At 38.5% G+C, this 13,613-nt stretch overlaps 3 protein-coding genes across 3 annotated transcripts in view; 1 reads left to right on the forward strand and 2 right to left on the reverse strand.

Moving 5' to 3' along the window:
• Positions 1-97: 97 nt before the first annotated feature.
• gja11 (gap junction protein, alpha 11) lies at positions 98-4,262 on the reverse strand. The gene is made up of 4 exons (XM_059356310.1): positions 4,192-4,262; positions 2,634-2,786; positions 1,401-1,586; positions 98-694 (listed from the first exon to the last, which is right to left on the reverse strand). Exons 2-4 carry the CDS (start codon positions 2,760-2,762, stop codon positions 98-100), a joined length of 912 nt encoding a protein of 303 aa, XP_059212293.1. The 5' UTR covers positions 2,763-2,786; positions 4,192-4,262.
• Positions 4,263-6,374: 2,112 nt separating this feature from the next.
• Positions 6,375-12,738, reverse strand: hsdl1 (hydroxysteroid dehydrogenase like 1). The gene is made up of 5 exons (XM_059357068.1): positions 12,228-12,738; positions 10,978-11,420; positions 10,652-10,735; positions 8,871-9,023; positions 6,375-8,738 (listed from the first exon to the last, which is right to left on the reverse strand). Exons 1-5 carry the CDS (start codon positions 12,448-12,450, stop codon positions 8,667-8,669), a joined length of 975 nt encoding a protein of 324 aa, XP_059213051.1. The 5' UTR covers positions 12,451-12,738; the 3' UTR covers positions 6,375-8,666.
• Positions 12,739-13,137: 399 nt separating this feature from the next.
• The window catches only part of tbc1d32 (TBC1 domain family, member 32), a 120,640-nt gene continuing 120,164 nt past the window's right edge, over positions 13,138-13,613 (forward strand). The window contains exon 1 of the mRNA XM_059356643.1: positions 13,138-13,215. The gene's annotated coding sequence lies outside the window, so the exon portion shown is untranslated. The remainder of the gene's footprint in view (positions 13,216-13,613) is intronic.

Below are 13,613 nucleotides of genomic sequence, written 5' to 3' on the forward strand. Positions count from 1 at the left end.
TTTAGAGTGAGACACACACACACACCTATCCTAAAGCACACAAACACAACAGAACTGTGGAGAGTTTGACCCGTCCAGCTCTCACTGCCCCCTCGCTTCAGATGCGGACCTCCGCTCCCATGTTGTTGTTCTCAGGCGATGCGCTCTTAGCGGCCTCGTTGACCCCGTTCACCCCTAACTTCCGTGTTTGGAGCTCCAGCTCCAGGTTGACACAATTCTGGATCGTCTCGTTGCGGCTTTTAAAAGCTTTCCTTTCTGAAAGCGGAGGCGTCACCGGGGTGACGGTGTAGTCCTGCCTCCTCGCCATGCACTCCTTCACCGCTTTCACGTTCAGGTAGAACAGCTCGACCACGCTGAGGACGAGAGACACGATCGCCGACACCAGCATGAACCAGATGATGACCGACTTCTCCGTGGGCCTGGACAGGAAGCAGTCCACCTTGTGAGGGCAAGGGTCGCGTCTGCAGGCGTAGCGAGCCTCGAGGGTGAAGCCGTACAGAAAGTATTGACCCACGATGAACACAACTTCCAGGACGATCTTGGCCAAAAGATGGAGGACGTAACTGCGGAGGAGACGGCCACGGATGCTGATCTTGCCGGTGCTCTTGGTGTACTTGGGAACTTTGTAAGCCCTCCTCAGAAAGAGATTGGCCTGGTCATCCAACTCAGCCTGCTTCTTCATCCTCTCCTTCATCTTGGATCGGAAGGAAAAGACAAGAGATTTTCAGTAATCTGAAAAAGACTAGAAGATTTAGACTCGGTCTAGATGTGTTGAAAATAATTAGATAAAAGAAGCAAGATGGATGCAACCTTACTTTCAGCAGTGTGTTCAGAAAACTATGAAATATAGACTCACTTAGTCCAACAAAACTGGTCAAAAATGTAGGTTTCCATAGGATCAAGCTATTCTAACGCATTTTTATTTGTTCGGGCTTTTGATTAGTTGCTTTGGGACTGTTATGGTTGTTTAATTACTGTTGTTTTGGTCTTTTAAAACTTGTAAGTACATTTTTATGTTATGTTTATGATTTTTATGTGAAGCACTTTGTGACTTCTGTCTGCGAAAGGTGCTATATAAATAAAGTTTACTTACTTACTTACTAATATCATCCTTTGCCTTTTGGGCATTATATTCATAAGAGAGCAAACAAGTAAAACTATATAACTTTGTAAACTTTGTCAATTTGTAACATTTCCCATTAAAAACTAAAGCTAGATGTTAGTGGGTGTTAATGGGTTTTTTGTCCAATGGAAAAGTGGCTTTAGACTGAACCATACAGTAAATATGTAGGCTCAAATAAGCTAAATTAGGGTAGCAGCATTCGTAATAACTATCTGTGGATTTGGCACTACATTTTTACATTACTGACGTGGAGTGACCGACAAATCAAGCAACACACCTTCTTCTCGGCGTGGATCACATGAAGGACGTGGCCGAGGTAGAGCAGCTTCGGGGTCGCCACGGCAATAATCTGAAGGATCCAAAAGCGAACATGAGAGATGGGGAAGGCCTGGTCGTAGCAGACGTTCTCACAGCCGGGCTGCTGAGTGTTGCAGACAAAGTCGGACTGCTCATCGCCCCACACCTGGACAAGAGATGATACATTAACATTCAACGTAGTTTTAAGCAAAATAGTGGAACGACCCCAAAAGTCACTAACAGGAATTTACACAGAGAGGACAATGAGGAAGGCCAGGAAAATTACAGCAGATCGCTCCCACCCCCTAACCCAGTAGTTCTCAACCTTTTTGAGTCGCGACCCCCAATTTAACATGTATGTTGTCCGCGACCCCCGCTCACTGAACAGAATCTCACATGCACAGTTCGGATCACCCAAAAAATGACCAAAAAAAGGAAACAAAATGACCGAAAAAGACAGAAAATGACCAGAAAAGACAGAAAATGACCAAAAAAGGAAACAAAATTACCAAAAAAAGACACAAATTGACCACAAAATGATCAAAAAAAGACACAAAATGATCAAAAAAAGACACAAAATGGCCTAAAAAGACACAAAATGACCAAAAGACAGATAATGACCAAAAAAAGACACAAAAGGACAAAAAACAAACACAAAATTACCAAAAAAAGACACAAAATGACAAAAAAACAAAAACATAAAATGACCAAAAAAAGACATTAAGTGACCAAAAACACATGAACACTTTAACACAGTGGAGACAGAGCTGACCTCCAAAATGATTTGGCGACCCCCAGAAATCATCTCGCGGCCCCAATTGGGATCCCGACCCCAAGGTTGAGAATAGCTGCCCTAACCAACCAATTCAAGCTCCTGAAGTCTGGGAGACGTTACAGGGTCCCACTAGCTAAGGGAGCCTTTAAAAAATCTTTTATCCCCAACGTTACTCGGCTCCTCAACTCAACATAAGTGATGCACTAACTTTGAACTGCTCTTAATTGTCTTTTTCTTTTCTTATTCTATGTTTTCTGCATTCTCAACTGCTGTATGTTTTTAATGAAATTCTGTATCTTTATGGTGAGCTGAAGGCAAATTTCCACCATGGTGGATAATAAAGATTAATTGTATTGTGTTATGTATAGTATGGGCAATGTTTACTGCTCTATATCTCAAAACTATCACTTAATTAGATGGTGATATATGTGGCCAAACCTTCTCGGCGCCGGTGCGCAGGATCAGGATGCGGAAGACAAACAGCACGGTGAGCCAGACTTTGCCGATCACTGTGGAGTGGCCCTGCACTTTATCCAGCAGACGGCCCAGCAGATCCCATTCACCCATTTCAGCCGCCAGTTGTCCTGCTTTCTGTGACAGGAGATAAACATGAAAATTATGACGAAAAAGCTATATTTTGATGCTTTTTATGTACTCTGGAACCCCTACATTTGGACTTTTTTTTACATTTACATTCTCTGTACAAAAATATTCCCAGTGTGAATCCAGTTTATTCTTAGTGCGAACAAAAATGGTTACCCAGCCCCCTATCACAGGCCAGATATTTTATTTATTTAACCTTTATTTAACCAGGAAATATCCCATTGAGATTAAGAACCTCTTTTACAAGGGAGCCCTGGCCAAGAGGCAGCAAACACAGAATACAGTTACATATTTACATAAGATACAGACCTTAAAAACGTTGTGAGAAACAATAGTAGTCGGGTTTTATTTATTTAATTGCTATCACTTTACTTGGATAGTTCGCCTACATAAAGTTTATAGTTTGAGTAAGAAGTTCAATAAATTATTCTGAAAGTGTAGATATGTTTGTGCATTGTCACATACAGTATGCTGCAAAGATAATATGTTACGTTTCTACAGGTTGAATTGTTGAATTTCAGCTCATAAGGTTTTGAAATCTTATTATATCAACTATCTGTAGGCGGACTTTCCAAGTGAAGTGTCATCATTTCATCACCAATTGGGTAACACTCTTTGATTGGTGGTGTTATTTGTAGTTTTAGAAATACATCATTGCAGGTGTACAATTTCACTATAATAGACACTTTGATCCAAACGACCTACTTTTGAGAGTTAGTAAAACAAAGTTTAGAAGTCAGAACAGGCAGACTCTCTCACAAGGCCAAACTTTATCATTTCTGGCACTCTCTGCTGATAGAAGCCACAGCTGCTGGTTTCAAGTCTCCAAAACACACTTATCTGCTCAAACCAAGACCTTAACCTTGGTTAATACCAACCGTTCCAAATCCTAATTCAAAAAATGTGAGACGGTTAGCTCAACCACTGATGTACAAATTCAGATTGGCCTGTCTGAGCAGATAAGGCTCTATAAGTATAGAGTTCCTTTGACACATTTTAAGGCTTTATACCTTAAGTTTCTGCCCATTTCTGTTGATTTTACATGAATAATATTTTGTAAAACATTCTCGTAAAAGTCAATTTTTTAACACAGTTTGGTCGTTAAGTTTAATTTTATAGCTCTAATATGGATACACACATTTTTATTTCTTATTTCCATTTGAGAATGTGATTTCTTACTACATTTAATCCACATTTTGAGCTTCATTATGGTCTGCATTCACATGTTAAATGTCATGGTATAGTAATAATGGGTAGTTTTGCAGTAGCATCGTATAACACCAACAATAATCTACATTTTTTTCAATCCGTGCACAGTAAAATATCAGTAATCCTCTTTGCCAAGGTAAAATCACAAGGAATAGACAGGAATAGAAGATAAAAATCAACTCACCAGTTGAATAAACCCACAGAGAAAAAGGGTGAATGAAGAGAGTGATGTCTCAGGAGGACGGCGAAGAGAAAAGTGAAGAAGAAGAAGCTTTTCTTTCTTTCATGGTTCCTTTGGTGTCTTATCTGGAAGGACACCATCCTACCCACAACAACAAACCCCCAGTCCTAACGCCGCATCTCAGTGGCTGCTGAAAGCCTTGTTTGGTCCTGTTGCTTTTATTTTATATCTGTGGAAATTCTGCTTCATTGGACAGAGAACCGGGCAGAAATAAGAGGCCAGATCTAAACCCAAGACTTGCAGTTACATGAACTGCGAGTCAACTTACTCATCTAATTTTTCCAATTCAGCTGCTTCGAGTTCTCATTTAAAGTTTGACAAGTATGAAAACAATAAGTGATGCATTTGGAGATTTTGAAGAAACATGTCAGGCAGCACATTTCACTCCCATCGACACCAAATGAAGGAATATTTTGAGCTCTACAGAAGTTGAAAGTATGCCGAAAAGACAACAACATGATGCAGATGTGTAAAAAGCCTGAATTCATATTTTGTCAGGTCTGTCTGCAAAACAACAAGCAAACAACTTTTAAAATGCTTGTTTTCTGAGCAGAGTTTAGATCAGTTGGAGCAATGCTCTTTCTTGTCGATGCTGAGATAAAGTTGACATTGGAAACTTTTTTTTTTTTTTTTTTATCCACAAGGTTTATTTATTAGCAGTTCTGGAGCTTTTCATTTTTTAAAACATTTTTGTACAAGCTGACTTGTAGGCAGTGTTTTGTGTACACTTTGTCACTTTTCATTTATTTTTTTTCCTGTATAAGTAAGCATTTTTACTATGCAACTCTCCAAAATTGTGGAATACCATTGCCAATTAATTTTTAGCATTTATTCTAGTCTTCCAATTTGAAGATTTTCTCTATCTACCGCTACTACAATCTAATCTTATTGCCATTACTGATGCTATTTTGTTTATTTTATTTATTTTGTACTACTACTTTTTTTTAACCACATTTACCACAAGTATTAATTATTTCTTATTTCACTTTATTTTACTTTTATTTACAGCACTTAATTTGTTAATTCTTAGCATTTTCTTCTCCATTTATGAAACTTTTTTTTGTTTGACACAATATCTGCAGGTATTTAGACTTATAGTATATTCACAGATTCTGGTTTTGTGTTTAAATCCCCCCAAAGCAGATCAGTTTATACAGTCCACTGCACCTCACGTGTCCGTCAGGTCTACAAACAGTCTGTGACCTGAGGAGGGTCACGGTGTAAACTCTGGCAGCCGACATAGTGTATGTTAAGGTAAATGATTTACACCTTCCTGACGCGAAAAACAGAGCATTTGTGGCCTTCAGGAGAAAAGATCAGTCAACATTTCATACACATAAAACACTTAGCCAGTCAGATAAAGGACTAATCTTCAAAGACAAACACATTCATTTATCAAAATAAAAGACAGGACAGTAAAGGAGTGGAGAGAGATTTATTGGACTTTTTTTGGACTATGATGACATGTCACATTCAAGTCAACATTTTTATCAACTGTACTGTATTTGTAAGCAACCACTCAACACAATATACCTGAATCTGGTCACATTTCTTAATATAAATATTTTAGGCAATATCTTAATGTAGTTTAAATATAGTTTCTCAACACAACAAAACATCACAATATCACTCTTCAGCACATTTTAGATTCACTCCTGGAGATGTTTGAATTTTATTCTTATTGCTATCATTCCCCATTCACTACCATGCATTTATTTACTGTAAACACTCTCATATGCGTAATACTGTTCCGGCACATCTTGGTTTGATCTGATCTCTGAGGGCTCAATTTAAACGATCTAAAGTGCACGGCACACGTGCATTCAGGGTGTATCCAACTCACTTTTGCTTGTTCAACAGCAGATAATCTGAGTGCAAAGTAAGGCAAGTGGGTTGTATTTAGTCGCTTAATTAATGATAGGTGTGTTTTAGGCAAAACATGAATTAAACCAATCAGAGTGTCATTTCCAATTTCCTTTGAAAGCCAGGTGTGCCTGCAGCTGGTGCATTGGCATTTAAATGGTGGATACAACAAATTTGAGTGTATTTCTGTCTCCTGTGTCCCATCAACAGCTCTATTTGACTGCATACACTGTAAAACCCAATGTTACTTATTTGTTATCATAACTCATTTTTCCTTTTCAATACAACAAAGATTTGTGTTAAAAAATTGACGCATTTTAATCACACTTATTTTTGCACCGCAGAACATTTCTCCCTGGATGAGTTTCAGGCAGACCGATTATACTGGAGCACCAACTAGCGTTGATGAGTTCAGCTAGTGGCTAGTGTGCTAGCTAGCGTGGATTGTGTTTTACTTAAAAAACCAAAGTATTCTAGTTTACAGAAGGTCTACTTACCTATAGGCTACCTGAATTTATGAAATGTACTATATTTCTAAATATGCTATTGCTACACTACACAAAAATTGCACTGGTCTGTTGGACTTGAACAAAAATAAACAATATTTTTGTTGCTTAAGCTTATGTATTCAGTCATTATTCAATGGTATACGTTGAAGCAACAAGTTGGGTTTTACAGTGTAGGAGAAAATTCACCGATAAACTGTTTAACAGAAGGAGAGAACTGATGCATGTCTCTGTGTGTACCAACCTTTCTTACTATTTGAACAATACGCCCTTTCAATAGCAGGAATATACTGCACCATTAACTTTAGACCAGGTTGGTCAGTTCCTCAATAACTTTACTGTGCCAACAATTCATCTGACCACACCTGATTTTAAGACCAACATGCCCCTGGGTGCACAAGTACTTTAGTAACTTGCGCAACTTGGGCACTGGGAGTGAAAATGACAACTGGGTTGGTCTGAAACTAGCAAAGTTGTGTCGCTTTGTGCCGGGTACAAGACAGATCTCTGAACTCTTCGACCAGACCACGAAGCCAAATAAGCTAAAGGCATATTCACACTGCAAAAATATATTCAGATTTACACTTTGCTTTGGTCATAATTAAGAGTTTAAATTAAAAATGTGTCTTTTCACCTTAAATAACACTGTTTCCTAGTTTTGGTCAAGTTATATTGGTCAGACTGTCACTTTAGTTAGTGTTACATAATGCAGCTTCTGCTCACTTACACATTAATACATTTGGAGGAAGTATTCTACGTTATTATTTCAGTTTATCTCTTTATCTTTGAAGGAAGTTTGGTTTGGTTTGGGGCCATTTGTTCCTCATATGTGTGCCAGATACTGTAGGTGTGCCGGTGCTGGTGGAATGCAGCACAACCAGAAAGAACTGGAAATGTTAGGGATAAAAAAAATAAAAAATCTTTATTATCATTTTGTATCATATTTATTTTATTATTGCTGACTGTTTTTTATATGTAACATTTGAGGTGAGGCTTTTCATCTCTTAACTGTATTTCAGTGTATAGATCTATTTCAGTGTGCAACTTTTTTTTTGAATGCATAGAAAAATAAAATAATCGTACATTTGGTTTTACATATTTAAGGAAATAGGCTTTTATGATGCATGTTGGTTACCCACTAGTTTTAACCCATTCCCAACAGTTGAAAGTGCTGAAACTACATGGAGGCTCATGTTATAAAAGTCCAGGCACCAAATCAAATAATGTCAGAATATTATGGTCCAAGTCAACAATCCTAACTCAAAGTCAAACCCAGTTTCCAACCTCAAGTCCGACCACCTTTAAGATATGTTTCATTAGACTTATGCTCTCTATATTTAAAGGGAAACTTCTGTGTTTTTCATCCAATGTTTTTGTCCTTTAATGGAAATAACAGTTTGATAAAATGGTATAGTATTGAGTCCAATCATCTGTGGAATGATATGTCAAAATCTTTCAAATATTCAGCCATTATATTGAAAATATTTTAGATAACAGCTTCACTTTCTGCACTCCAACATAGGAAACTTTTCTCAGTCGTCCAACTCTCAAACTCACTAACATTTCTACCTTTCTCTTCAAGTCAGCTCTCGAGATGTCAGACTTCTCCTCTGTAGGATTCTTTCCATAATGTTGTCTGATCTTGGCAAAAAGAAGCACTTTTAATGGACGTTCATTGACGAGGTGCAATTGCCCCAGCTAGTTTTTATGTAGCACTCAAAAACGGTTCCCCCGTTAGTCACAAAAACATGGGAAAATAGGGTCCAGGTTGAAAAATACAGAAGTTTCCCTTCAATTTAGGATGTAACGGATTGGTCAGATCATATAGCAATATATTAATATTCATTAATTCATTCATTATTTCAGGCAAACTTCACTGCAGGTCCCAATATATTGACACCAGATCAACAGAATAAAACACCAACCTCAACGGAGCCTGAGAGTTTAACACATTCAACCAAATGGGAGAAGAACCTAAATCTCTACATGACTCCAGTAACATGAAGATCCAGTAAAACTGTGTTTAGTCTTTAGTGAAGGGAGGAGCTCTTAGCTTGAACTGAAGAGCACACGAGATCCAAGAACCCAAATCCACTCTGGGATGCATTTCATCAGGCCGTACTGTGAGGAGAAACAGCAGAGAGAAACTAATCAGCATAAAGAAATGTATCGTTTTCACCAAGGCAGGAGGTATATCGGGATAGTGTAACTGTCTGAGAGTATCCTGATTATATATTATTGTTTTGTGCTGACCTGCAGTGTGTGAGGCCAGTAGCCGGTGGTCCTGTTGCAGACTCCCAGGGTGGAGATGGCGTGGCGGGCGTAAACATCCGGCTTTGGTACAAACCAGCCTGGACTCGATGATGCTGTCGATGATGATGATGGTTGATGCTCACTTGCAGCTATCTGGTAACACACACACACACACACACACATGCTGTACATCAAGCACTGAAACATATTCACAGTATAAAAATTCATACTATGTGCATCACAAAAAATGTATACAATACTTCAGTTAATGACACCAAATCTGTTTTTGAAACCTTGTGACAAATATTAACAATTTTATTTCCTCAAAAACCCTTATTTTCACATAAGAAAATATGATAAAATGTAAATACAAATGGCTGTAAATAAGTTAATATAATATAAACGAATCAACCAAAATTGCCATTGTCATATAGACCTATAGAACAAAATTAGATGTGGAGGCATGATGCATTTTCAATATGGTGGCCATTTTCAAGATGACCAGTGACCGCCTGTTTTGAAATTAAATTTCACATTAACAATGGATAGTAGGTGATAGAAACATGAAATTTGGTACAATTATAGCCAGAGAAATGGGGAACATGTAGAGGGATCAAGACTTTTCAATATGGTGGCCATTTAAAAAAAAAAATTGATCTAAAAGCAGTGGTCACTGGTTTGGCCATAACGGTACCAAATGTGATGCTTATATTACATATTATCCATTGTTAATGTGAATATATATTATATAATATCTATAAACAGTTGTCACTGGTGGCCATCTTGAAAAAATGGCCGCCATATTGAGAATTTGTCGTGCCTCCACATCTAAATTTTGTCATATTGAAAAGTCTTGATCCCTCCATATGTACCCCATGTCTTTGGCTACAACTGTACCAAACTGTATGTTTCTATCACCTATTATCCATTGTTAATTTGAAATTTAATCTAAAAACAGTCGTCACTGGCGGCCATCTTGAAAAAATGGCCGCCATATTGAAAATTTGTCGTGCCTCCACATCTAATTTTTTCTATATGCCTTTGGCTACAACCATACCAATTTTTTAAAAATGTAGCTGATATGATGCATTTTTGATGTGGTTTGATGAATGAGGAGAAGCGAAAAGTGGTGCTCAATGCATATTTAATGCACGCTAGCTGGGATTCAGTTCTCGCATGCAACAGAATGAATGAATGGATACAGGAGAGAGGGACCTTATATAGTCGTGGTCAGTGCCAGCTACTTTTGTACATTGAAGGTTCCTAAAGTTATAACAAGAATGTCCTTTCAAGATCATTCTGTTAACGCAGAAGCAACATCTTACTTAAATTATGACGATGTTAAGTTTGTTTCCTACAATACACACATTCCTAAGTACAACGTTTTGTGCTGAGTTGACAGTTGCATACTATGCAGGATCACAAAAAAAAGCATCCTAACAGAAGATTTTTCAGGCCTTTTGTTCAGACACAAACTCTATTTTAGGTCACTGAGAATGGAGCTTTTGTTTCCTTCCAGGGTAAATTTTCAGAAACACTGAGATTAGAGACACGAAGAATAGAGTTTTTGGACAAAGGAGGAAAACCCATTTAAAAAAAAAAACAAACCTTTGTGCTTGTAGACTTGGCCCAATTTTTTTAATGTAAATACGGAACTATCTAATCACAGAATAAGTAAACAGAATCATGAATCTGAGCATTTGCAGCCAGTATTTGGCAATAAAAATGTATTTCGCTCCAGTGCACAGCCCTATGTGTTAGTGATCGTATCAGATATCTACCTGGAAAGGAGTCAGACTTTGGACAAAGATCCCTTTGCCGCTGTACTCGAGGTGAAGAGCTCTTGACAAATGATCCAGGTAGCCCTGAAATGCCAGAAGAAGAAAGGGAAAGAGGATTATTGTCTGGGAAGAAACATTTTTTTTTTTTTAATCTCCAAGTAAACAGTAGAGGGCTGCTTGGAGATACCAGGATTAATAGACCCTTTTGTAAAAGTCATTATTCATAATATTTATTTACAAATGAACTTCTTTGTCTGCTGTGAAAGGATCTATAGAGGCTACAGATGTGTATCTGTGAGGCAGATTTCCTCAGTGTTTTGTCTCACAGTGGAGGCGGTGAGGGTCACTCTTCCAGGCAGGGGTTTGCAGCAAGCACCAGATGATATATTGATCACAGCTCCTCTGGTGCGCTCCAGCATCCCGGGCAGCACCAACCGCGCCATCAGAGTAGCGACCGCAACGTTTTTATTCACCACGTCCAACAGGCCCTGCTCAGGCATTTCAATCAGGCTCCGAGGCGACGATAAAGACTCCACACAGTTCACCAGGAAGCCGATATCTTTACCCATCATGGCTTCTTTGATGGTTTTACTGGCGGACTGGTCCAGAGAGAAGTCAGCCAGCACGACAACAGTTTCCACCCCGTAGCTTTGGGAGAGGGATGCTGCAGTGTCTCTGACAGAGGTGTGGTCCTGAGTGACGAAGATAATGCTGATACCGTGTCTGGACAGCTCCTCCGCGTAGGCTTTAGCTACAGGCTCTGATGCACCTGACGGGAGGGAGGACAATATCTATCAATAAAAGTCATGTTAGGAAGGAATCAGGATATAGAACATCACTATGGTCTGAAAATCTTAGTTTTTATTTTGTCACTGGAATCATGAACTAATTAGACGATCGCAAAGAAATAAAACAACAATTGTTGATGAGTTATATCATTTAATAGGGAAACATGTCAGACATTTGTTGATTCCAGCTTCTCAAATGTATAATAAATTAGCTACTGTTTTGATTTTTATTTAATTGTAAAATGAATATCTTAGGGTTTTGGACTTTTAACTGAGTTTCCTGTGCCTTTGTAGCTCACATATCCCCAAAACATCAGCGATCCACCTCAGTGTTTCACAGTAGGAATGGTGTACCATCATCATAGGCCTTGTTGACTCCTCTCCAAATGTAACATTTATGGTTGTGGCCAAAAAGTTCAATTTTGGTCTCATCACTCCAAATGACTTTGTTACAGAAGTTTTGAGGCTCGTCTCTGTACTGTTTGGCATATTATAGGCGGGATGCTTTGTGGCATTTGTGTAGTAAATGCCACTTGAAAAAACAGAAGTGGAATAGTAACCATAAATTCTGCCAGGATATGTAAACTTATGAGCAGAACTGTATAAAACAAAAGAAAGAAGCAAATTATACAATTAGTGAAGCTGAATAGATAAATGAATAACCCAGATGGTGATTTGTTAATAAAATCACACAGAAATAAATAAAATGCATGGCACAGATTCTCCCCTCTACCACACAGACTCAGAGCATCATTCTGCTGTCATCATCTGCATCATTCAGTCCTTACCATAAACGACAGCCCAGTCACCAAATCTTTGGCTCAGCTTCTTCCTCGTCGGGATCATCCTTGGCAGAAAATGCACCCTGACCAGAGTGCAGCAGTTTCTCAGAAGGATTACTGCCCTGCTGGCCGTGTACAGAGCACCGACCAGGGCCAGGGTTTCAAAGTAAGGGCTGCATGATCGAGAAATTTCTCTGTACAACAATTGAAAGCTGTCCACTGCTGCCATAGTCGACACTAGTGATGCTGATGCTAGCCTGCGTGCTAACGCCTATTTAGCAGATTTAACGTTTTGAGTTTTAAACGTAACAGTAGCCAAGTGACTCCGGCGTGTGAATGAAACGTGTCGCTGTTACCACATAGTAGATTTATAAAGAATAGCAGGCTAGAGAGACGTTTCAGCAGACAGAGATGTCACCTTACAGCACCTGATAGGAAGAGCAAAACATTGAGTCACGTGATCGTGCGTTTCACTAGTGCTGCATTCAAGACCACATGGGAAAAACTGAATTAAATGTTTATACACGAATCATATTTGGATTTTACTGCAGTATTTCTGGATGAAATACTTTCATATCTGGACTTTATTTGTCATATTTAAGCTTCAGTTCGTTTGCCTCTTTTTCAGGGTTGATTATTTATACTTTTTCATTGTACAATTAATTTCTGTTTGTGTTTGTTATGATTTAATTTATTTTTATTTTACACCCGATGGTCCCTGTATGGCTTTTTGTATTTTAACATTACTTTGCTTAAATTTACTAATAAAGTTTGAAAAAACAAACAAATCAACACACAAAAAAACCTTTAAGCTTTTCTACTCACGTATATCATAACTGTGAAACCCATATTTCCGATGCCCTAAAAGCCGCGTACAGCTTCTTTCAGCATCCCATAATGCACTGCTGTTAACGCTAACTGAAGGTTTCCATAGAGACGCAGTTATCTCCAAAATGCTAGCTGGATGAAAAGCTTTTACAGGTTCAAAAGCAAGGTGACAGATTTAAAATAAACTGCAAATGGTGTTTATCCGTTCGGGTGGCTGGTTGGTGCAGCGGGGATGCTTTTAGCTTTCGTTTTGCCGCAGCTTTATTTAAAATTGGGGCAGTTTTGTCTTTAGCTAGCTAGCTGTGTTGATAGTGCATGTAGCAGCTTCAAGCTAACCAGAGAGAAGCAAATAACCATTTTCGGCTCTACATAGTCCGTTTGTATGTACAGGGCAGACCAATGCATTGTTGCTGTCGATTTTTATTCGTATCTTTCAGTGTCTGTGCAGACTGTTCCTCATGAAATTCGTTATGTTTGGATGCCAATTATCACACCTGTTGAGATGATTGATTGATTGATTGAGAATTTATTTGAACACAAAATAAAAGATGAACAATTAAACGA

This window comes from Centropristis striata, chromosome 18 (genome assembly GCF_030273125.1).
Source record: "Centropristis striata isolate RG_2023a ecotype Rhode Island chromosome 18, C.striata_1.0, whole genome shotgun sequence".
Lineage (NCBI taxonomy): Eukaryota > Metazoa > Chordata > Actinopteri > Perciformes > Serranidae > Centropristis > Centropristis striata.

Excerpts from the sequence above, each read along its gene's own strand:
- hsdl1 (XM_059357068.1), bottom strand. The coding sequence starts at position 12,450 with ATGGCAGCAGTGGACAGCTTTCAATTGTTGTACAGAGAAATTTCTCGA. Across the intron at positions 11,421-12,227 it reads TGACTGGGCTGTCGTTTATG|GTGCATCAGAGCCTGTAGCT; the intron begins GTAAGGACTGAA and ends CCCTCCCGTCAG. Across the intron at positions 8,739-8,870 it reads ACTGGCCTCACACACTGCAG|TACGGCCTGATGAAATGCAT; the intron begins GTCAGCACAAAA and ends TTCTCCTCACAG.
- gja11 (XM_059356310.1), bottom strand. The coding sequence starts at position 2,762 with ATGGGTGAATGGGATCTGCTGGGCCGTCTGCTGGATAAAGTGCAGGGC. Across the intron at positions 1,587-2,633 it reads TGCGCACCGGCGCCGAGAAG|GTGTGGGGCGATGAGCAGTC; the intron begins GTTTGGCCACAT and ends TCTCTTGTCCAG. Across the intron at positions 695-1,400 it reads TGATCCACGCCGAGAAGAAG|ATGAAGGAGAGGATGAAGAA; the intron begins GTGTGTTGCTTG and ends TTCCGATCCAAG.